Below are 24,158 nucleotides of genomic sequence, written 5' to 3'. Positions count from 1 at the left end.
TTACCACTGTGCTGCTTCTTCTCTTCATTTAACACAATTCTGTAAATGTTTAAGAACTGAGGAGACCATTTGCTACAGTTTTAAGAATGAAATGTTGTCCCATTACTCCCCGATATAGGATTTCAGTTGCTCAACAGTATGGGGTTTCGAACTGAGCACTGAAACAAGTTGGATAGATTGGATACTTGGATGGGCCCTCTCCTCTTTAGCCCAGATGAGTCCATGATTTCCAAAAAGAATGGCAAACTTTGATTGATCTAACCACAGGACCTCTTTTCACGTTACCTCAGTCCATTTTAAACAAGCTCAGGCCCAGATAAGAGGGTGCTATTTTCTGTATCATGTCTCAATACAATTTTAACTGTTACAATTTTGGCTGCAGTTTTTGAATTGAGTATTACTGGGCACATAGACAATGGTTATCAGAGGTTTTCCTGAGCCCATACAATGACAGGTCTGGAAAAAGGTCTGGTGTTGATGCAGTGCCATCTGAGGTCAAAAAGACCACGGCCATCCAATTTGTTTTTCAGCTATTTCCCTTGTTTGCAAAGATTTCTTTGGATTCTCTGAATGTTTTAATAATATTATGTCCTGTAGATGATGAACTCCCTAAATACGTCACAATTTCATGTTAAGAAGCATTAAACTGACATTGTTTCATCATTTGTGCACACAGGTTTACACAGAGTAATGAATACAGTACTCCTACATCTTTACTTCTAAGAGACCCTGCCTCTCTGGGATGCTCTTTTTCATACCCAACTGTGTTGCCAGTTACCCTAATTAGTTGTGATACATTCTTCCTTTTGTTTTCTTTATCTCCGGTTCCTGCGCCGACAAGAGTGGAAGCATGTCTGTGTTTTTTTCCACGTCTTTTGTTTACTTTTTACTTCACAACTTTTTGGATTACACACTTTAAGGAGTGTTTTTATTCTATCCTATGGATATGGACCTATTGCAATGCTCCAGCGGCAGCAAACTTGTGTACACAAGGAATCAGCTAATCGCGCTACGACGGAATGCTGGCTGTGTTCGCGTCACCATCCCAGAGGAACTGTGGTGCTTTCGGGGTTGCAGAGCGGGAGTAAAAGTGAAGACGAGGCGTCGGGAGAAGAAGTGGAGATACAAGCCCTCAGTTCCATCGATGGTGATGGTCAACGGGAACTCACTGGCTAACAAGTTGAGCTGCCCAGCTTCAGTGTAGCTCGTTTGGACAGAGACCATAAACTTTCTGGCAAAAAGAAGGGAGGTGGACTGGTGCTGTACATAAACAATAAATGGTGCAACTCCAGACATGTTACAGTGAAGGAAACTGTATGCTGCAAGGATGTGGAGTTACTAGCGGTTAGTCTCCGTCCGTTCTACATGCCGAGGGAGTTCTCGCACGGCATTGTTGTCTGTGTTTACGTTCCACTGCGAGCTCTCCCAGATACAGCGTGTGACGTCATCCACTCTACAATTGCAAGGCTTCAAACTCAACACACTGATGCCTTTTTTGCGATCTCTGGTGACTTCAATCACATAACACTGGATTCCACACTCACAAATTTCTACCAGTTTGTTGACTGCCCTACAAGGAAAAACAGAACAATAGACCTCATGTATGCAAACATGGGGGATACAGCGCCACCCTCCTCCCCCCACTGGGAAAGTCAGACCACAACCTCATCTATCTTTACCCAATGTACAAGCCCAAAGTACAGAGGCTACCGGTTGCCACACGCACCTTCAGGAAGTGGACACCTGAAGCGGACGAGGCTCTGAGAGACTGCTTCGAGTGCACTGACTGGAGTGTGTTACAGAATGGAGAGGACTTAGAGGAGGTCACACATTGCACAACTGACTACCTGAACTTCTGTATGGACATCGTTGTTCCCACCAGAACTGTACGCTGCTTTCCTAACAACAAGCCTTGGATAACCAGCAATGTCAAGACCCTTCTCAATAGGAAAAAGATGGCGTTCAGAGAGGGGGACATGGCAGAGCTGAGGCGCATACAGGGGGAACTCAAGATTAAGCTGAAAGAGGCTAAGGAGGACTACAGAAGGAAGGTGGAACAGAAGTTGCAGGAGAACAACATGAAGGAGGCATGGGACGGCATGAAGACCATCACTGGCCTTAAGAAGAGCAGCAGCTCTGTGGAGGGAGACCTGGACAGGGCGAACCAGCTGAACCACTTTTACAACAGGTTTGACTGCCCTGCTCCAGCTCCAATGCCAGTGGTCTGTCCACCACCCCCTGCTGACTCAGACACTGCTATTGCTTGCTTGCCTGCCCAACCCACACCTCCCCCCTCACTCTCAGTGCAACACTCACCCCCATCAACACAGGCTATCGCACTTATCTCCCACATGGTGACAACGGCTTCAGTCAACAGCCATTAGTCTCCAGCCAATGTGACAATGGCTTCAGTCAACAGCCATCCGCCTCCAGCCACCCGACAACCCCCTCAGACGCACCCCCCCCCACCACCATGTCCATATGTCCATATTACTATCCCCACCCTTTCAACTGTATATTGCATCTTGCTTGTGTCTGTTGAGGAGTCCACGACAGGGACAACAAGGAAGCGATCATCCTCAGCTGCACTCTGAATTACAGGCTCAGTCCCTGCCCTGTCATGCTTGATCATCCTTAAGCATCCTTAAGCACACTATGTTGATATTTGATATTTTATTTAGTTTTTATAGTATATTTAGTATTTTAGTATCATGTTTATCTTCTACTGTTTCTATTGTACAGTGGAGTTTTCTTACATGTATATTACTTTTTCTACTGTAAGTGCATGTTGTGTGTGATGTCTGTATGTTACTGAGACCTTGAATTTCCCCTTGGGGATGAATAAAGTATCTATCTATATATCTATCTATCTATCTATCTATCATTACACAGCTTTTCCAGCATTTTGTTACCCCCGTCCCAACTTTCTTTGAAACATGTTGCTGGTATCAAATTAAAAATTAACATATATTTTCCATGAAATAGTCAAATTTGTCATTTTCAACATTGTATATGTTGTCTGTGTTCTTTTTGCAACTAAATATGAGTTTAAGAGATTTGCAGATTATTACATTCTGTTTTTATTCACATTGTACACAACGTCCCAAATTTTTCTGTTTAGGGGTTGTACACGATGCTGTTTTTTTTTTTAAACCAGTGAATTTATTTTATCGGTTAGGCCTTGCGTCTACACGACCCCGGCATTTTAGGAGGCTGTAACCAAAATTTTTTGAAACCGAGTTCCGAAGTGAGATTTTTTTGAAACTGCCAGTTACCTTTTGCCGTGTAGACAGCAAAGCTGGCATACAGGGGGTCAGACAAGTGAGATTTTTTTGAAACTGCCAGTTACCTTTTGCCGTGTAGACAGCAAAGCTGGCATACAGGGGGTCTTTATTGTTGAGATCAGACATGATAATCATCCACACATCTTGCACTCGCTCAACTTTTTACCCGTGTACACTGATCAGTTCGGCCAAAGCCACGTTTCTATCCTCTCTGGTATCCTAGAGTGCTCTATGAACGGTACAAGGGGCGAAAGCCAATGTGTGCTTCTTTTACCGATATATTTGGCTGCATTTCTTATCCAAACAACGTCGAACTTGGCACTGCATGTTAAAGAGTGGGACCAGACAAAGCTGAGGTGTGTACAGGGGAAACTCAAGGTCAAGCTGAAAGAGGTAATGGAGGAATACAGAAGGAAGGTAGAGCAGAAGCTGCAGGAGAACAGCATGACCTAGGTCTGGGAGGGCATGAAAACCATCACAGGCTGCAGGAGGAGCATTAGCATAGTGGAGGTGGATGTGGTGAGGGCAAACCAGATCAACCACTTCTACAACAGGTTTCATTGCCCTGTTCCTGCTCTCAATGGCCTGCCTATCACCCACATCTCATCCTCCAGCTACTCCAATCTGTTCACCGCATGCCCCCTCACCCTCACTTCCACAATCTACTGCTGATGTACCCCTCCCCCATGCTGCTACCACAGACAGTGTGCACTTCAGCCTTCAGCCACCATTCACAGATGCACCCCTCCCCCCAATACACAACAAAAGGATCCCCTTTCCTCCCATCATCATGGCAAATCAGGTCAGAGGAGAGCTGAGGAGACTTCACCCCAAGAAAGCAGCCTGCCTAGTCTGAGTTAGTCCTAGACTGCTGAAAGCATGGGCTGTGGAACTGGGGGGACTGGGGAAGAGTCCAGCACTGTGGAAGACATCATGTCTCATCCCAGTTCCAAAGAAGCCACATCCCAGTGAGCTTAACGACTTTAGGCCAACATACGGCCTGCGGGCCACATCCGGCCCGTGGGCTTTCCCTGACCGGCCCGCGTAAGGTCCGTGAAAGAACTATAGTCAAGAGCCTAGCATAGAGATAATGCATGCAAATCAATATCGTTGTTTTTATTTTGAAAGCGATTGCTATTTATACGCCCATACATTTGTGCGTGGATGCATACGGCGTAAACACCCTCACTGATGTGCTGGTGAATAGAGTTTATGCTTCTGCGTCGACACAATGCAGTTGCCTTTACGTCGGCGTAAACCTTTCAAAGTTTTGTGTCTCTTATGTCTGCGTCGCTCACCACCGCAAGGGTTGTTAGAACGAACTCCTACTTCTGCTCGTTGGTTAACGTAAAACGTTACTGGCAGATAGACAGTTTACAATCGGATAACCCCGTAATTGTAACCAAAATATGTCTGAGTTTATTTGCAAAGCTTATGTTAGCGAACTAGTATGATGCTACTACCCACAGGTTGCTTGAAGCAGCCGGCTCAACACACACAGCGAGTTGACCAATCACAGTTATGTGCATAAAGTTAAAGCAAAAACATAGCCTACATTTTTAAAATAGTTTTCTTTGTGCATGTTGATTAACTAATGACAGCCTACTATTGTCTGCTCCACATTTTCGTAGTCTAATTCTACATAGAGTTAATTTAATGATGGTAATGATTTAATGATGAAATATTGCCGAGTGTTGATGAAATGGTGGCACAGGCCTATGGGTTGTACTGACTCCTTCACATTTTCATGACCTAGCCTAATTATATAGATATTGTAGTACTTTTTTATATCAGTCTTTAAAAACTGAAAAAAAAATGTCAATGTCAAAAAATAATTTTCGAGAATGAGGATTAAATACTGGACATAGATTAAATATTGCTGTTTTTCCTTTGTCTCCCTCACATTTTCATCTGTTCTTACGACTAGTAAACAAAACCATATGATTTACTTAATGTTATACAAGAACAGAATAGAATTGAACAGAATTGAGTTCAGACTTGAGTTCGGCATTTTGGGTCCGGCCCTCCTCAACAGTCCCAGTTTGTCATGTGGCCCCTTGGGGAAATTAGTTGCCCACCCCTGCTCTAACACATGATGAAGACCATGGAGCGACTATTACTTTACATCCTCGGACTCTTAATTTCTGTTCAAACGATGTGATGACTCCTCGAGCCGTCTTTCCTGCTCCGCCTCTGTGTCGTGGGATCCCAAAATGGTGGATGGGCTCTGAGACCTCCCAAATCGTCACGTGATAGCAAACTACCATGACTTATCTCCTCATTCTCAATAACTCATTCCCTGTTATATATTGTTCTTAAAGTGCATTCTTTTCCTTGTTTGTTCAGCAATGCTATTATGTTTACATTAATTATGGCAGATGGTAGTTTTATATGTGTGTGTTTGTGTGTGTGTGTGCCTCCTTGTGTGTGCATGTATCTTTATGTGTGTGTTTGCGTGTGTTCATGAGTGCGTATGTGTGTGCATGCGTAGTGTACAGTCACTAAATGTACACATATAATAAGAAGCCTAGGAAGAACAGTACAGTGCACTGTAATAAGTCAGAGGAAGCTAAAGAATAGCAATACAATGCATTGCTTTGCATGCAGTGTAAAAAGAAGAAGAAGCCTATGGATGAGAGTAAAGTACATGTTCATGCACAGTAATTACTTCAGTTTTAGGAATAAATTGTACAAATTAAAACACAGACTCTGAAGTTTGTTGCTACTGCAATCTACAGGTAATGAGTAAGTATTTTACTAAGATCAGTGATGTACTGTACATGGTAATGTGGGGAATACAGCCAAATAATTAGTGGATAAGTGGAATTCATGTTTTAGCACACCAGGCCAACAGCAGATTTGGATGGTTAAGCAAGTTTGGTGCTTTGGAGTTTACTTCTCTTGTGTGGTTGAATGCATTTGTACATTGTCAAGTACATACCTTGAAATACTGGTGGGTGACCTTCTCACTTATAGCAGCTTCAGCTTGGGACTGGCTCACCAAGTACTGTAGATATTTCTCAAACCCTTCAGTATTTTTCAGAAGTTGCATGGCTACATCATCATCTGTATCACACTCATTGAGGCCAGGAAGAATGCAGCTGAAGGAAAGTAAGCAGAGAGAGTTTAGACAGTCAAAATATTCTAGTATCAGACATGTATGATATTCTATGCTGAAATTGTACTTAACAGAAGGCAGATAAAGATAATCTCATAGGAAAGCTATGTTCAAAATGAGATCTGACCTGTTTCTCCTAAGGAGCAATATGAATAAATTGAGAAGAAAAAGGGTATTTTGACATCTTAAATTAAACTTAAGCTAATAAAGGCTGAGACGCAGCTTGCAGCTGAGAAATAGCCCTCCACTTGTTTTGGCTTGAAGAAGGAGAAACAGGTGAGCCAGAGCTCCCAGAGCTTATTAGTGTCAGAGGCACAGAATCATCTCTGTGATATAAATTATAATACATATCTAGTAACCTGGAATGAAAGGCTTTGATGTCATCAATGTTTCTAAATATGGTTTCCTTCTGGCTTGCAATTTCAGGTGGGATCTCCTCACTCTCCATTTGCTTCAGATGGTGGGATGAGACGAATTCCATCTCTTTCACATACTCTGCCTCGCTGTTAATCATCTCCTGGATGAGCTGACTAAAGAGGAGTGAAAAAGAGCACAATATCAGAAGTATTGGCTACCGTTACATGTGGGAATTTGAAAAAGCATTTCTAGGGGCCATTTACAGTGGAACATGAGGTACACTGCTAACATTTCAAAATGTCAATGTTAAAATAATGCCAGGTGGAAATTGGTTGCATGTATGTTGCTGCAATGACGTGTTATAGCCAAATAGCTAGCTGCTTGGCATAGACATGTAAGTAATGATAAACATGGTTGTTTTCTGAACATCGGTTAAACCATTTTTGAACAATTGAACAATTGAAATCAAGCGCTTAGATGTGAAAAACAAATTCACTGTGATTTTCTCTAGCAATTTCTTTTAAGCAGATATATTTGTATGCAATCATTTCAGTGAATGTAATATCTCAAACATACCATAGCTTCCTTTTGTACTCTCCTTCTGTAACCTCCTCCCCAGTGCACTCAGATGGCTCTCCTGCATCTGTAGAAAGCTACAAAGTTCCCAAAATGAAGAAATATAAAAAGGTAAAGGTCATATGAAGAGATCAGATGCAAAACCCTCTAAATCCGTCTGACAACTTTTCTTTTAAATGAGCATTTTTATCAAGCTCCTACAGGTTCTTACCTACAAATCGATATTTCAGACCAAAAAGACAGTGGTATTTAGCAGGTTTTGAACTATTTGATTAACATATACTACATGTGAAGAGCATCCACTCACCATGGCAATATAACATCATTGTCAAGTTTGCTGATGACACAGCAGTAGTCAGACCTCATTTCTAAGAACAATGAGCAGGCTTACTTGAATGAAGTAGACAGGCTATCACATTGGTGCCAGGACAACAACCTCCTCCTCACTTTTGCCAAGGAGATGTTTATAATATAGACCAGGGGTCTCAAACACCCGGCCCGCGAGCCAAATCCGGCCCGCGTCCTGCCCAATTCCGGCCCGCGACGTATGACAAAATAATAATGTAATCCGGCCCTTGAGGCTATTAATTGCGACAAACAACGATACTGATTAAAATAGACGATAGATCCAGGTACGGGGACAAATCTCATTTGTAGGCCTACTCTGCTCCACTATGTGCAAGACATCCAGAGCTTGATTCAAACCCAAAATCGCTGCGCAAAGTTTTCAGGAAATACTTGTATTACACGCGAGAAACACAAAGACGTGCATTTGTAATGACGCGGAAGCGATGCAGGCCATAGTGTTGCAGAAATTGAAGCAGAAATTAAGCAGAAATAGCCAGGCCTACACCAAATGTTGAAAAACGTTCACGTGTGATGAAGTCTTAGGTAAGCTTATTCACCTATTCTAATTCTGAAGGAGAATATCCTTTTGGAGATTATTATCGTCTATGACAGTGATAGTCACGGTGCGTCTGTGAATGGAGGTGCGTGTATACAACGGTGTCCACTAAGCATACCATGCTTGTTTCGACCCTCTGCCCAACATAGCTTGGAGGTTGCAGTGGTAATGGTGATGATAGTGTCCGTAATGGATGTGGTACAGACAGCAGGGCTAGTAGAAATAGGGCTCTAAAGAACTACAAAGTCACCCGCAATATGATGCGAACTTCTGGGTACTGCAGATTACCCGCGATAGGAACTGTTTGACCAGAATACTTTATTGTAGGCCTATATTGTAGTAATCTATTACTAAACCACAACATCTTAGGTGTTGGTATACATCTTAGGTGTTTTTCTGTTAATTTGTTATGTGGGTAATATGAAAAAAGGAAAGTAAACCTGCTTAAATATGTTCATCCAGTATTTACTGAAAGGTACATAATTTGAGGTGCTTGCCATCCAGTGACAAATTAGATGGGTAAATTTACCCCCTTCATAAACTTTTGTTTTACTCAAAGATTTTTACATTTACAGTATAACTTTATCTCTGACTACTTTCAAGCCATGGCCTTTTAAATTTTGATATAAAAATCCAATGGTGTTGCTTTCTTAACCCTGATGCCTAGTTATGAGAGGAAATATTTTTATTTGGTGTGAAACACACACACACATACCTGTTTTTTATGTTTTTCATTTATTTTATAATTTGTATTAATATTTATTTTATCATTATTTTATTTATAGGCTAAGGTTGCTAGCACAGGTGTCTAAAACTAGATAAAAACACTTACACTTTCTGTTTGCAGTTTTGTGTGGTATTTGAAAAAAAGAACATTGCATTTTCAGAAATAGCCGGTCCTCCAATCAGATGACGTTGGCAGAATTGGCCCCCAGCTCATTTGAGTTTGAGACCCCTGATATAGACCCTTTCAAGAGAGTTCCATTATCAGCATCATAGTTGGCCCCACAAGGCTTCCGTTTTAAAATTCCATGTGTTATCTTAATGCAGAGGAAGCAGATTGGGAACCAAATAGAACGTTCAAGCATTGTTTTTGTTTTTATTGTTGAAAGGGTCTATATTTCCGGCGTGATCAGCAGAAGATTTACCAACCACTCAACCACTCACTACCAACCACTGGCTCTCAGGTGGAAAGGGTAGAGAGAGTTTCAAATATATTGGTGTTCATATTAATGAAGACCTGACTTGGACCAAGCACACGATTCACTGGTGAGAAAGGCACACCAGTGTCTTTTCCACCTCACGTACTTCAGGCTACCTCAGCAGTGACTTCAGACCTTTTACAGAGCCACCATAACAGCCTGGCAGGCACGTGCACACATAGACGTCAAAGGGGGCTTGAGCCACTGCCATTTTTCTTCCAGGAGAGGAAGTGTCCTTTTTTCTGGACTGCTTATAAAGCTATTGTTTCTTTACTTTCTCTACCTCCGTCCCTCCACGTCTCTTGCGCAATGCTGAGCGCACACAGTCATAGCCAGGTTTCATGTTAGGCAGACAGGCAGCCTCTCTCAGGGCCAGATGTACTAACGCTTTTGCGCCCACTTCAGGCGTATTTGTTTCACAATATGCGTGTAAAATCATTGTAAGGTATGTACAAACAGGCCGCATGATGTAAAAGCGCAAACTGCCTGTCGCGGGAGCTGAAAGTGGCAGATTGCGTTTGTCATGTCATGCATATGCATTCATGGGAGGATCCAGGGGAAAGTGGGAGTTTAGCGTAAAAAGATGGGAGGGGAAGAGTAAAGAGTGCCTAGTTATGTATTCCGCGGTATGTACAAAGACTGCTCCTGAAAGCGCACGTCTATTCTGCGCCTAAATACTTCCGCCTTAGCAGGTGTTAATCCAAATTGCAGTTCAATGCGTCAATAAGAGAACCTTTCAAAGACAACAGAATCGCTATTTAGAGCACCAGTTTTTGTGGTGAAAGTATTTGTACTACCAAAAGCAACCTTAACTTTCGTTGGCCTTTCGAATATCTTACTTTCACTTTCACGTCATTCACTTAAACTTTCCTACTTGCTAGATTTGACCAATCTTCCATAGCCTACGTGCACAAGTAGTTTGAGTAGAACTACTGATCTTCATTATCTCCCTGCTTGTTTACATCTTATCATGTATGGTATTATTTCATGATCGCTAAACGTTTGATTCTTTTTAATGTTGTCATCAGTTAACTTCATTCAACTGCGCTTGTATGTAGGCGCTGCCATTCAGTTGTGGACGTTCGTAAATTGCGTTTATGGGCGGAGAAAGGCAAAGAAAGGCGCAGTTTACACTAATGATTGAACGATTGATAAATACGACGGAAACTTGGGTCTGACAGCGTTCGCAATCTGCGGTGTGTCCATGACGCTGATAACGCTACGTTCGCAAATGTACGTATCAGTGTCCAGCCCAACTGTGGTATTTCGTGGTTTGTGTGGAGGTGAGTGGTGATGAACTGGTAACTATTCTACCAGTGCAGGTCCTAGGTTACAGCTTACTTGCCAAGACGAAAACAAATGTAGCATAGTGAACTTGATTCTTTTTAAAGTAGACTAAAGCATGTGCTACAATCTACAGCTAAAATGTTTTTGAGATTGTTAGTTTTCTTCCTTCCTAGATTCTTTTGTAGAAATCTGTAGTCAAGAGTATTAAATATTTGCATGAATGTGAGGGTATTCTGATAAATCGGTTAGTCAGACAAATGTTACCGCTGCCTGAAAACCAACACTGAGAGAATGCAGAAAAGTTTTTATGCCCTGGCTATCCGGATTCTGAATGAGAACAGTAGCTGGACCACAAGCATGTTGGAAACATGTCATGCACTTTAGACATTTATTTCTCCCCTTTTCTCCTCTTTTCTATTCAGTGCCTTATACACACTAGCGTTTCAGCTCAAAAAAGGGTGTCAGTCAAAGAGACCAGCAGAGGTTTTATTTTCAGTACATTTTGATGATATGCCGGTCAAATCTTCTATCACTTCTTAATTAGTCAAGTTGAGGAAAACTGGAGGCAGGCTATGTAGCTTAAAGATGACACAATCACCCCTTGGCACGTTGCTCAATAAAAGAGACGTGCAAGATAAGAATAAACTTTGCGCTGGGATAATAATCCGCTTTCCGCCAGGTTTTGTGTCACGAAAATAGGGCCCGCAGACTATAACTAGGAAACACACCCCATATTATTGATTTGTCACATCTTTCTTTCATGGACAGTCTATAATAATTCTCACAAAGGCCCACTATTCAAGTAACACAAAGCTTATCATTACAATTCATACCTTCAGCCGTTTATCCAAGTAAGCAGGTGAAACCCAGCCCTGGCGGGATGGTGTGCTTTTTGTTGGTTTGGTGCGCACCAGCCATTTCAGTGGGTGAGCAGAGTCCAGCACCTCCACATACTGTCCATCCTTCAGTGCTATAGTTTCTTTACTAGCAGGTGTTGGGTTGTAGTCAGCAGTGGCCACATAAATGTCAAACATCTGCAAAGGACCAAAAGATTGTTTTGGTTAGACTTAAATATTGAGCATACATCACAGTGTACTAAAGGCACTTCAATTTACATTAAATACATTATTGACATTAACACAATTAAATTTGACGTGTTTGCTGTTCATTTCATGCAACAGTACCTCCACTGCAAAGCAGCTTTCATATACAGTTAAGAACAAAATTATTCATACCCCTGGTAAATACCGATTTCATGTTGATTTTCTCTTGACCAGTATGTTTGTTCTGACTCAAAATAACACTGCCTTGTGGCTTAAGGTTGTAAGACAATGTGGTGGAACTCATGAAAAATAAGAATTTTCATCTTTTTAAATTTTTTTTAATAAAAAATGGCTTGTCCAAAAATTGTCATACCCTTTTTAAATTTTGATGAAGCCATGGCCAACTGGTTAGCGCTTCGGACTTGTAACCAGAGGGTTGCCGGTTCGAACCCCGACCAGTAGGAACGGCTGAAGTGCCCTTGAGCAAGGCACCTAACCCCTCACTGCTCCCCGAGAGCCGCTGTAGCAGGCATCTCACTGCGTCAGGATTAGTGTGTGCTTCACCTCACTGTGTGTTCACTGTGCGCTGAGTGTGTTTCACTAATTCACGGATTGGGATAAATGTAGAGACCAAATTTCCCTCACGGGATCAAAACTTATACTTAAATAATCAATAGAATCTGTATTTGCATTCACAGCTCTCAAAATGTTTCTTATAATATACTGCATAACTCAACCTCCACAACATTTAGTCATTTGTGCACATCATAGTAGCAATTTCTCCTTCCTCTGACAATTGCAAATGCTTTTGGACATGTATCAGTTGCTTCCATACAATTCTCTGCTGTATTTTAAAATGATCATTTGCTTATGTCATGTCAGTCAAAAGGAACTATACTTATGGATGCTGAATAGTCGTTCCCAATAAAACTAATAGTCTTCATTTCATTGCTTGAATCATTACATAGAAAATTGTTGAACTAGTTATCAAATTCTGTCACAATGCTGTAGAATTGCACAGAGCATACAGTAAAAATGTACGTATTCAGTGTCTTGTACTCACTTACTCCCCTAACTACAGCAATGTGTAACAAATGGCTGTACAAGTACTGTATAGTGTTGTCTTGAGCATTTTCAGGTAGTGTCACCGAGTTTTTCTTTGGATTGGAAAACACTGAGAAATAAACTGTCATAATGAAAACATGACAAAGCCATTTGACTATCTTGTTCATAAACGATGGTGTCAAGACTTCTTATTTTGATGACACTGACAGTTTCATTGACATGAATACCTGCTTTTGAGGAATGGACTATCCATTTTGAGCAAGTGACGTGCTTTTGCAGGTCATCCACTAGGTTTTGCAGTTTGCACTAATTGTTTTGAGAAATGCACTAACTGCTGTGCAAATGTTAATAGTGATGTGAGAAAAGCACCAAAGCGACTGAGAAACTGTAATTAGGTAGCAATGAATACACAATGGTACAAATGAAAAAAAAAACATCATCACACACCTCCAGTACCATCATCATCCATCATCCTTAAGGGCCTATTTTGATGGTCTAAAATGAATGGTCTGAACAGTATGACTTAAATCCATTTATTAATACTGTCCCCCTACCTGGATTCCTGGCCCGTACAGCCTAGCGACCCACCACCTGCCTATGACAACTCTGCCCAGATTCCTGGCTCGTACTGCCGACCCACCACATGCCCTTTGACAACTCCTCCCCTAGACAATTCCATTTCCTACGCTGGACTATTTGAACTTTCTGACACTAAATTAGGATTAATGCATTATCATACAAGATATGTAATCATCCCACCTCTTGTAATTTTCACCTCAGGTGGCTTTAAACACCATGTCCTATTCTCTACACCTGACTAACATATGCATTTGTCATGTATACAGACCTTACTGTCCTGTATCTGACCCTAGGCAGATGGGTCAGGCCCTTAAAGGAGAATTCCGGTGTGATATTGACCTAAAGTGTATTGAAACATGATACCGAGTGTGAACGTATGTCTCATAGCCCATCTCGGCTTGTCCCCTGCACTCCAAAATCTGGCGCTAGTTAGCCGATGCTACCAACAGCTTTTTCAATAGTGGTGCTTCGGCATCGGGCTAGCCATGCAAATAAATCACTGTTTTACACCCATTTACGAGGCTCAATGTATCTCCACACTTCATTGGTAGACTTCCGAGGGCCCTGACATTTAAAACGAGACATTGAAAACTTTGAAAAAGCACTGGTAGTTTACTTACAAGACGATTTATACAGACAGTATCTTCATGAAGTTTAGCGTTTGCAGCCATCTTGAATTTAGTCACGATAAGTCGAGCAACGAGTAAGAATTAACAGGTATGATAAGGGATCAGATTCCAAAAATAATTCAGTGGAAATGCATGGATTCCAGTTTATTCCAGTAGCAGCAACTGGAATCCATGCATTTCCACTCACTTTCCACTGTAAAACAGTGATTTATTTGCATGGCTAGCCCGATGCTGAAGCACCACTATTGAAAAAGCTGTTGGTAGCATCGGCTAACTAGCGCCAGATTTTAGAGTGCAGGGGACAAGCCGAGATGGGCTATGAGACATACGTTCACACTCGGTATCATGTTTCAATACACTTTAGGTCAATATCACACCGGCACCGGAATTCTCCTTTAAGTCGTGGATCTGCTCAAAGTTTCTTCCTATGTGTATCTCCAATTCTAGGGAGTTTTTCCTCGCCCCTGTTACCCATGGGCCTTCTTTTCTTTTCTTTTCTTTGATTGTCTAACACTCTGTAAAGTGCCATTAACAACACCCAAATAGCACGGTCTGTTCTTGTGGAATGAAATGCAAAGCTACAACTGTTAATACTGCCTAAATACATATGAATTAATCCCGTATAAGTGAGTATATGCTCCCTGTTCTAAAGTGGAGGACCAGAAAGCCCTTACCTCTCCACGGGCATCACCCTCATCTGACTCAGAGGAGGAATCCATGATGAGTGAAGGAGGGCGTGATCGCCCATGATGAGGTGAAGGAGAGGGGGTCTTTGTCTCATCATCACTGTCAGCCCCTGGGACACGAAGTGAAGCTAGGAAATATTGGATTTAACATAAATGTCATCAATGATAAATATTTTGTAATTTTTGCAATTAGCATGGTAGCCTACATTCAGACTTTCTTTAGTGGTATTTCATGTTGTCAATGACCTCGGTGACAAATATCAACTATTGTCAGACGACTATGAATGAAATCCTCCCTATAATGCAATTCTCATACTGTGAAACTTGTGAGTCTCCAATAAACACAGGTCATTCATAATTGCGTGTATGAAATACTAATTTAGTGAAATAAACACCTGCCTAAAATAAACGTGCCAAGAAAATTGATAACTTGCAGAGTACTGCAAGTTCAAGTGGGGATTTGTTCTGAACTGCCAACTCATCAAAACATCACCTAATTGTTTTCCCCCCTCGATGCTTTCCTATCTTACCCGTGGACTTTCCCCCAGACTGCCTTTGAGTTTCTTATCCAGAGAATACGGATACCTTGCTCCTGTGCGACGCTAAGTCGCATGCTCATTACATCATGTTAGCATTGTTAGTCAACCGTAAAATGAGTTACAAGGTTATGTTGTATTTCTCTGAAAATAGAAAGGGTTCATATAAAGGCTTAAAACTCTTCAGATGTAACGTTATTTGATGTCAAAGTGAGGGCAAAATGAATGTGGGTCAATGGAATGCTAGCTCAAAGTGGTTGACTGCTAGCCACAGAGTGGCTACGCTTTCCGAACGTTCGCCTCCCCCCTATGGCCCCTTGCAGTACAAACTTTTAACAGTCCAATCATACAGAGAAAATGTCTGTCTTGCACCCTACAAAGTTTGGGAAGGCTAGATATTAATGCCCAAACATGGCCTCCAAGATAAGGCATTTATGAGAGTAAAAATGATACAAAAACAAGAGTGAAAATGTATGAAAATATTGATATTTAACAAAAATATTTTACAGGTGTTAGTTTTGGGACGTAAATATTAGGTAGACAAACTGCGCAAAATCTGAGACGGTGCAGCAACTATTTTCCTGGAATTTGTCTGATTTGACACCGAGAATGACTCGGCCGGTCGGTCAGTCAGTCGGTCGGTCGGTCGCTCTCTCTCTCTCTCTCTCTCTCTCTCTCTCTCACACACACACACACACACACACTCCATGCCGTTCAAACTGTGTTGTTGTCATTAGTTGTTAAACACTGACTAAGTAACCAAAGGGAGAACATGGAAAGGACTTGTGTGACAAGTGTGACTTGTAGTTTGCAAGGAGTTGTGGGCGGGAGTAGGGGCATGGAAAAAACATGGGAAATGTGCTTTATTTTCTTTGTGTAGCAGGTGTCAACACCATGCAGTGTCATAAAATGTACCACAATCCGGTACATCTAGTTTTAGATAGATAGATAGATAGATAAATAGATACTTTATTGATCCTCAAGGGGAAATTCAAGTTTTACACAAGTTACTGTCATATTCTTGATTTTCATCTCAGAGTCTCTGTAAAGGTTTCATATTTCAACTGGTAATCTAAGAACTTCTTTAAGAAGTACTGCTGATAAGTACCTATTTACAGTACCCTCCAGAATTATTGGCACCTCTGCTAAAGTTGATTAAAAATGGGTATAAAAAAAATCTGTTGGTGATTTATTGTAATCTCACAATTGAACCTTAAAGGGAAGTACATTTATTTTGAGAAAAAGGAAAATCTCAAAGAAATAAATATTTTTAACAAAAACACATTGCTCACAATTATTGGCACCCCTGCTTATAATACCTTCTTAAGCCTCCCTTTGCCAATAAAACAGCTTGTAAAATTCACCTATGACACCCCATAAAGTTGGAGAATACAAAGCAAGAGATTTAAGACCGTTTGTCTTTACAAAATCTCCCCAGATTGTCCAGATTCCTAGGTCCACACTTGTGCATTCTCCTCTTTGACTCACCCCACTATTTTTCTATGGTGTTTAGATCAGGGGACTGAGATGGCAATGGCCAAAAAGCTTCATTTTGCGTCAGTAAACCATATTTGTTTTGATCTGGACGATTGTTGTGGTTCACTGACCTGATGAATGATCTAATCATGACCAACTTTTAGTGTCTTGTCAGAGATTGACAGATTTCCTTTGAAAATGTTCAGGTTTTTCTTGTTGTTCAGGATACCATGCACCTTAATTAGATTCCCAAGGCCTTTGGGAATAAAAACAGGCCCACAATAGCACAGCGCCTCCATCATAATTCTCATTAGGTACAGTATGGGATTCTTTTCAGTATAGTTATTCTTCTATATATGCCAAACACACCTACAGTAACGTTTCTAGCCAAAAGCGCAATTTTCATTTCATCTGACAATAGACCACACTCACCCCAAATCCTAGTCTACGATGGGCCATTAACATGGTGTAAGGCGGGACCTTTCTTGATGCACTTGCAGCAGTGTGAAGTGTCAGACGTCAGAAATGTAAGTGGCAAACACGCTTGCCTTTATTGGCCTGCGGCACAATTGAACTGCGGAACGAAAGGTTTCCCTGATCAGGAAATACTCCTTAATACGCAACTTTGTGTAGGCTTAACAGAGGTAGCCTAAATATCGTGCCTATGACGATGACATCGTGACATGACGATGAAACATTTATTTTATTTGTCTCGCTGGATTGAAGGCAGAATGTGGGCTGTTGCGCAAGTAGATGAATGAGGGTCGGGAGATTCCGTTAACAAAAACCTAAAGTTTTGCTAACATTTTCTCCATTATTATCGTAAAAAAATGTGTCTCCATGCAGGGCAGGGCTGGTTCTAACCTAGGCTAGGCTACTATATTTGGGTGGGCTGGTAGAAATTTTGGGTGGGCAACATACTGTAGCAAAGCTGTCAAATTGGATCAAAACTAACATAAACACAAAACAATCAGTACTACCTAGCTTGAGTTGCGGCAGCAGGGATAGCCAGGGATAGGCAGTATGTCTGATACATGTATGTAAAATACAAAATAGTATGTTGTCATTTTTATTTTATTTAGTTGGAAAAAAATGGCATCATATTTTGTATCAAAATACTTTATTGGCTTGTAGTTTAAAAATAGTGCCAAAATCTTTTGGTAAAACCAATAACCTACTTTTGGTGATGTGATTATAAAAGTGCAAAACAATGAATGCAGCACTGGTGCTGACTTGTAATTTGCCCAGAGTTGTTGTGATCAGAATATTGAGATTCAGGCAGATAAGTTTCTTTACTTTAGAACTTTAGTCATCCAATTCAAACACATGGAAGTCATCCAATTCAAACACATGGAACCGGTTATGTGGTTGCCCTGCAAGAAGTTGCACCATGTGCAACGTGCACAATGTTTGCTCACATACAGTACACAATACACTCCTTCATACCAACCTCAAGTTTCTTGAGAACTTTAAAGTTCTCAAGAAACTGATGATTAATCATCTAATCGGAAGACATGGAACCGGTTATGGTTGCCCTGCAACAAGTTACCCCACATGAAAATTTAATTAATAATTTGCCCAGACTTGTTGTGATCATAATATTGAGATTCAGGAAGATGAAATTGCTCACATACACAATACACTCCTTCATACCAACCTCATAGTTTCTTGAGAAAATAAACAAATAGACAAAAAAGCAGGTCAAATCATTGTAACAGCTACAAAAATAGATGGCCATAGAGTGGGGGAAATGTCTTGGATGAGTATATTTTGTATATCTTAATTTACAGTAATATAATAAAATTGATTATATTTTAATGTCCCCATGATGGAATTTGTTTTAGAACAGCATAGCCCAGTGACAGACAACTTAGATAATTTAACTTTAATATGTTTGTATTACATTTTATTCAAATACAGACATTTTATGTGAGAGTAAGGTATTTGTGTTTTTTTGTCCTTCAATTTATGAGTATGGTGCTTGCATCTGGTTTCCCTAATGTATTTGTGCTAATTTCACATCTTGAGCCTGTTTCTGTTTATCTGGATGTTTTGCCACATGCCACCCTTGAATTAATCAGTGCCTCCCCAGGTAAGATCCAAGTGTAATTAAGTGTATTGAGTTATGTATTAAGTTCAACTTAATACCAACTTGACTGTACTTTGAGTGTAATTAGTGTGCTAAAATGGAACAACTTTTTTCAAACTTTAAATGTTCTTAAGTACATTATACAAAAAGAGATTTTATGAGCATTCGGAACACAGTCGCAGTACAATTTTGCAACATCCCAAGTGTATTGGAAATGTACTTAAAAGGCATTACAGTATAACTAATAATAGTGTAGTAGTGTATTTTGAATACACTCCGATCATCCTCATTTCTATTCATTTGGCATGCTTCTGTAATATTTTTAATTAACTTCAAATGTACTTCCTGACTACAATAAGTGCCTTGAAAGTTTGCAGTTATGTTAATAAAAGTATAGTCTTAAGATACTTTAAGCATTATAAAGGCATTAAGTATAATATTAGTGTGGTTTAAAATTGTACTATTAGTACTCTCCTACCTATTCTGTTACATGACAAATTACACTCTGATTATGAGAAAAACATTTTATTGACATGAATGAAAACAAAACATAATATTCATCCATAAAAAAAGTAAAACATTTTCCTGAAAGTTATGGATCTCTTGAGCATATCTTTTCAAGTTGGATGTGGTAACACGATAAAACATGCATTTGGGCTTATGATTTATTTCACATGCATAGATTTTTCGAGTGGCTGTTTGGAGCGCTGGTCAGATTCCTCCTTGCTCGCAGCATTTTCTTCCATGCTTGGGGAGCAGTTTCCTCTGAGTGCGCACGCGCAGAGAGAATTTGCGCGCACGCATTTAATATATACGTGTGTGAAATAATATATAATACAATACACCCGAATGCATGTTTTATAGCGCAAGTGCTTTTTGCCACTATTGTGTCGCGATACTCTACAGCCTCATTGGTAGACCATCAATTCAAAATGCAGATTTCATGAAAAACAAAAGTTGTTTACCCTCCTAGGTGAGAGAATTTGCCCTCTAAGCTTGAAATTGTTTACTGGACACCCAGCCTACAAGCCAACAACTTAACAGTCTAACATGGCTAAATTTGTAATGCATGATCATTTATTGCTTATTTGTTTGCAAAGTCTTCTGGCCCAGAAAGAAAACCATGGTGGTTACGGATCATGGCGGAGGAAATGAGGAGGAAAGGTACAGCTGGTAGAGTTGTGCAGTGAGTGAACTTCCCTCAACACTGAGATGTGGTGGCAAAAGCTGTGGTAGCTAGCTTCCTTACTAGCACACCATCTTCCAGTCCAAGATGCATAAAGTTTTCGGTGGCAACCCGGGCTGGACAGCAGTCAAATGCATTGACCTTGGTATTAGAGAATTTGTCTCTGTTGTCTGTGAACAGAAAGAAGATGGACAACATTTTACAAGATAAACAATATTTTACACAGAAATCCATTGGCAATAATGAGATTAATACAGATTATCTGTACCTATTTGACATTTACTTTTTATGGGTCAAATTGGTATTGACACCATCTGTTTGCCATCCTAGTATGGGTAGACCTGGCCAGGTAGTCTTTCCTTAAAGCGTTGTGCACCTTGGCACCGATATGAGTGCAACCACCCTGTTTTCTGCATTTGATTACCTTAGATTTCTTTGTTTCCAATACAACCCTATTATCGTTTTCGGGTCAAATGGCATTTTAAATGGGAGTCGTAGGGGCACTAGCCTACTATTTTGATGCATAAATCAAAATCATGTATCAAAATAGTTCTGCCCCTACCACTCCCATTCAAAATGGCATTTGACCCAGACACGACAATACAGTAAAGCTTAAAGCAATACCAAAGATTTTTTTTGTAGCTTAAAATAATGTTTCCAAAATCGTTTCAGTGGTTCATCAACTCGTAACAGGGTGAACGGCAATTCTGCATTCGCTTCGCGGCCCTCTATCGGCTATAACCGCACTATGTAAGTTTTCCAGATCGGGTAGCGGATCTGTAGTTCGATGGAATGAGACATAAGAAACTACAAATTTGACTTGCATCTGATGTCGCAATACATCGTACTTTTATAAGTCATGCAAAATATTCAACCTTGTCTGTGGACATAGTTATTTGCAAAGCCGGTACTGGATAAACAAATAGCGTGCGTGCGACAGAGAGAAAGTTGGTGTTGCTTTAATGGTGGCGCTTTAATTATGCTTTCAAACGAAAGTTTGACTCAGGTACATTCACAAAAAGACCCTAGGTTGCATTTTGGCTTGAGTTATGCTTTAAGAGTAATAGGGCAAGGTCCTGGATGAAGAATATTTACCTTTACTGCTGATTATTTGAGGCGTTCAGACATTTCGGTTTCAAAACTGTCCAGGAACACCTGTAAAAACATAGTTAGGCTACAGATTAAAACTAGGTAAATTACAAACGCTACCATGAAATGAACTTGAATGCTCTGTCAAACACGAATAATTAAAAAAATCTAAATCTATCGCATAAACCAAGGCATAATATCAATCATGCAGCCTAAGCTTCATAGCACTAACTTGGTAGAACACCAGGTTTAATTCCCCCTCTAATATCAATGGTGGAAAAAACGTTCTACTTAATAAAATGCATGTAATTGGTCCTGTAGACTCATTTTAAAAGATGTCTCCACGATTTAAGAAAAAAACAGCTTCAATGTCATTAGCATGCCTAATGAATGTGAAGTATGACTAGCCTAGCACCATCCTCCTTTCTGTGAGGTAGCCTACACCACACATAATATTAAAGAACATTGGTGAACTTTAGGCAAACGTTGCTTAATAAAGAACACACTTTCTTCCATCATAGTTTGTCTAACGTTAGTGCTAGCCAACGCTTGTCAATAATCCCACAAACACAAAGCAGGCTAATGTAGTTTTCTTCTTGATAGGGATCTGGGTCGACGTGTATGACGTTAACGTTAGCTAAATTAGCTAACGTGAGCTGGCATTGCTAGCTTGTACTAGCAAGGCTCAAAACAAACGCTTGAAAAATTGCTAAGCCATCAATTTAACTTCTCCAAAGACTACCGAAGGTCATAAAGAGTAAGATACATCAGAATAATTTAACAATATGCTTTGGGACTCACCTGATGACGAATAACTTGGCACTTTAGATACAACTGGCTTCAGCCCTTGTTATCTCATATGACGAGTCCTTCTGGCTCTGTAGGACCAACGTCTCTGGCATGACTAGAATTCATGGTATCTTTAATTTGGACAAACCTGTAACCTTATACGGACCGTAAACGTATGCATTTTCTGGTCTCTACAGTCCATCTGCCTTGCAAATAAAGTTACAAGCATAGACTGTATAAAATAACGTTAATGTTTGCTCACACCACGTTTTGCTCGAAAGGTGCACAGATCCGCCCACTCCATTTCAAATTCAAACAGCCATGTTATTGGTCAACTGGACTGCCTATAGGCTACATTTAACTGTGTTGCCCATAAATTTAACAAAATGCCACATTCATCCTCTCACAACCTCTACTACATCACAAACGTATAGGCTACTACCTTACTAAGACACAAAATTAACAAAAGAAAAAATATTATTTGATGTCCAAAACTGATAGATCAGTGTGTCTAGGCTAGGTTATTGCACATTGCCATCCATGCGGCTGACATATCAGGCCTAAAGGCTACACACATTAGTATGTTATTAAAGGTGAGATGACTATGAAACTATACAAACAATGTTTTAGGCCTACCAAAAAATATACTTTCCATAAGTACACTATATTACAACTCTAAGTATTAGCAATTTAATACAATTAAACTAAATAAACTTCATTACCATTTAAAATACACTAACAACAAAGTACACTTTTAAAAGTACATTACAAAAACACTTTGAATATTGCACAATAAGTATATTTCATTTTAGTACACTGAAGTTGAACTTAATAACATCTACTTTGAAGTATACTTTCTAAAAGTACAAATTAAACATACTTTACATAAAGTACAAAAAGTGTAAGCATACTTGCTTTATACTTCATATACTTTAATCATATTTCTAACACATTAAAGTATACTACTTTTTAACCTGGGTCACTAGTGCCACCCTTGTTAAAAATGTCTAGAATCGCCACTGACCACACTTCCAGACAAAGCCACTGTACCATTTAGTAACTCCTGCCGTTTACATTGGTAATTAAATGACTGGACAGGCTGTTACCTTGCATGCCCTCTAAATAAAGCAATGAGGTCACTTTTGAAGATTTTTTGCCTATATTACCATCCTCCATACTGTATGTGGGGGCAAGATAACCTTGGGTCTTTGTCAAAGCATGTTTGTCACATTTCCAGTTGATTAGAACAATTTAATCATTGTTTTAACTGTAAATATAGGCATTTTCAACAAAGTACCTAGTTTGTATAGACATTCCCTGACTTACAAATGTCAACACACTTTCTTTTTATTTAAATTTAGTGTATTCTCTTGTCTTTCTGATGTTGAAAAATGCTTCTGTTAGGTTCTGTATATAAGATTTTTCTAGGGGTGCCAATAATTGTGAGCAACATGTTTTTGTTAAAAATATTTATTTCTTTATGAGATTTTCCTTTTTCTCAGAATAAAAAAATAAAAATATAAAATTCCCTTCAAGAGTGGATTTTTCCTCATTGTTTTCATTGTGATAGTACAATGAATCATCAAAAGATTATTTTTTATACCCGTTTTTAGTCAACTTTACCCAAGGTGCCAATAATTCTTGAGGGTACTGTATATACTTGATGCTGTAGACCTATTGCGAAGGCACTGTACAGACTTTTGAATACAAAGCACAACCAAATTGAAAGTCCACATCATACAGTCTACATCCGAAGATTCTGTGTATACATACTGGACTGTTTGGGCCAAGATTTCATCCACTGGAGCACTTCCTGGTTCTGTAAGCTGTCTGAATAACAAATTAACGATTGGATGAGTATGTGACTGAATGGACAGATGTATGGACGAATGGATGGGTAATGTTTGGATTGATGACTGATGAGATGGAGGGAAGTTAACTGGTTATTCATATATTTGCCTTGATGTGCCATTGCATTCAGTGAAAATGTTCCCATTCTCTATGGATTAATGAGCGAGTGATTTATGCACTCAGACAACAAAGTACAAGAACACCCAAGTTGCTCCCTAGCACGATAGTGACCATGGGTCACTATCATGAACTGTTGCATGGAATGCTGGTAAGTTTTAGACACTGTAGCACTGTAGTTTAAACAGTACCTGACATACAGGGCTCTATCTTGGCGATCTAAAACGCATGGTCAGTGGTGAATAGCTGAAATACATTTAGGGGTTTGTCCAGTCCACATTTGGGGTGGTTTTGG

At 40.0% G+C, this 24,158-nt stretch overlaps 1 protein-coding gene and 1 long non-coding RNA gene across 15 annotated transcripts in view; both read right to left on the bottom strand.

The window, feature by feature from the left end:
• Window positions 1-24,158, bottom strand: part of obscnb (obscurin, cytoskeletal calmodulin and titin-interacting RhoGEF b) — a 196,347-nt gene that overhangs the window by 8,992 nt on the left and 163,197 nt on the right. For 13 of the 14 annotated variants that reach the window (XM_042109107.1, XM_042109138.1, XM_042109195.1 and 10 more), the window contains 6 exons: window positions 23,669-23,725; window positions 14,719-14,858; window positions 11,562-11,762; window positions 7,336-7,412; window positions 6,762-6,932; window positions 6,226-6,385 (listed from right to left, as the gene is read on the bottom strand). In XM_042109107.1, the coding sequence (XP_041965041.1) occupies window positions 6,226-6,385; window positions 6,762-6,932; window positions 7,336-7,412; window positions 11,562-11,762; window positions 14,719-14,858; window positions 23,669-23,725 (806 nt within the window). The remainder of the gene's footprint in view (window positions 1-6,225; window positions 6,386-6,761; window positions 6,933-7,335; window positions 7,413-11,561; window positions 11,763-14,718; window positions 14,859-23,668; window positions 23,726-24,158) is intronic. The other variant, XM_042109123.1, reaches the window with a different exon arrangement.
• LOC121723814 lies at window positions 19,397-22,477 on the bottom strand. The gene is made up of 3 exons (XR_006035051.1): window positions 21,908-22,477; window positions 21,113-21,172; window positions 19,397-20,187 (listed from the first exon to the last, which is right to left on the bottom strand). It is a non-coding gene; the product is annotated as an uncharacterized LOC121723814 (long non-coding RNA).

The sequence above is a fragment of the Alosa sapidissima genome, chromosome 1, assembly GCF_018492685.1.
Source record: "Alosa sapidissima isolate fAloSap1 chromosome 1, fAloSap1.pri, whole genome shotgun sequence".
NCBI classification, from domain to species: Eukaryota; Metazoa; Chordata; class Actinopteri; order Clupeiformes; family Clupeidae; genus Alosa; species Alosa sapidissima.
The sequence above is the reverse complement of the archived record's forward strand: the minus strand, read 5'-3'. Positions and strand labels throughout refer to the sequence as shown.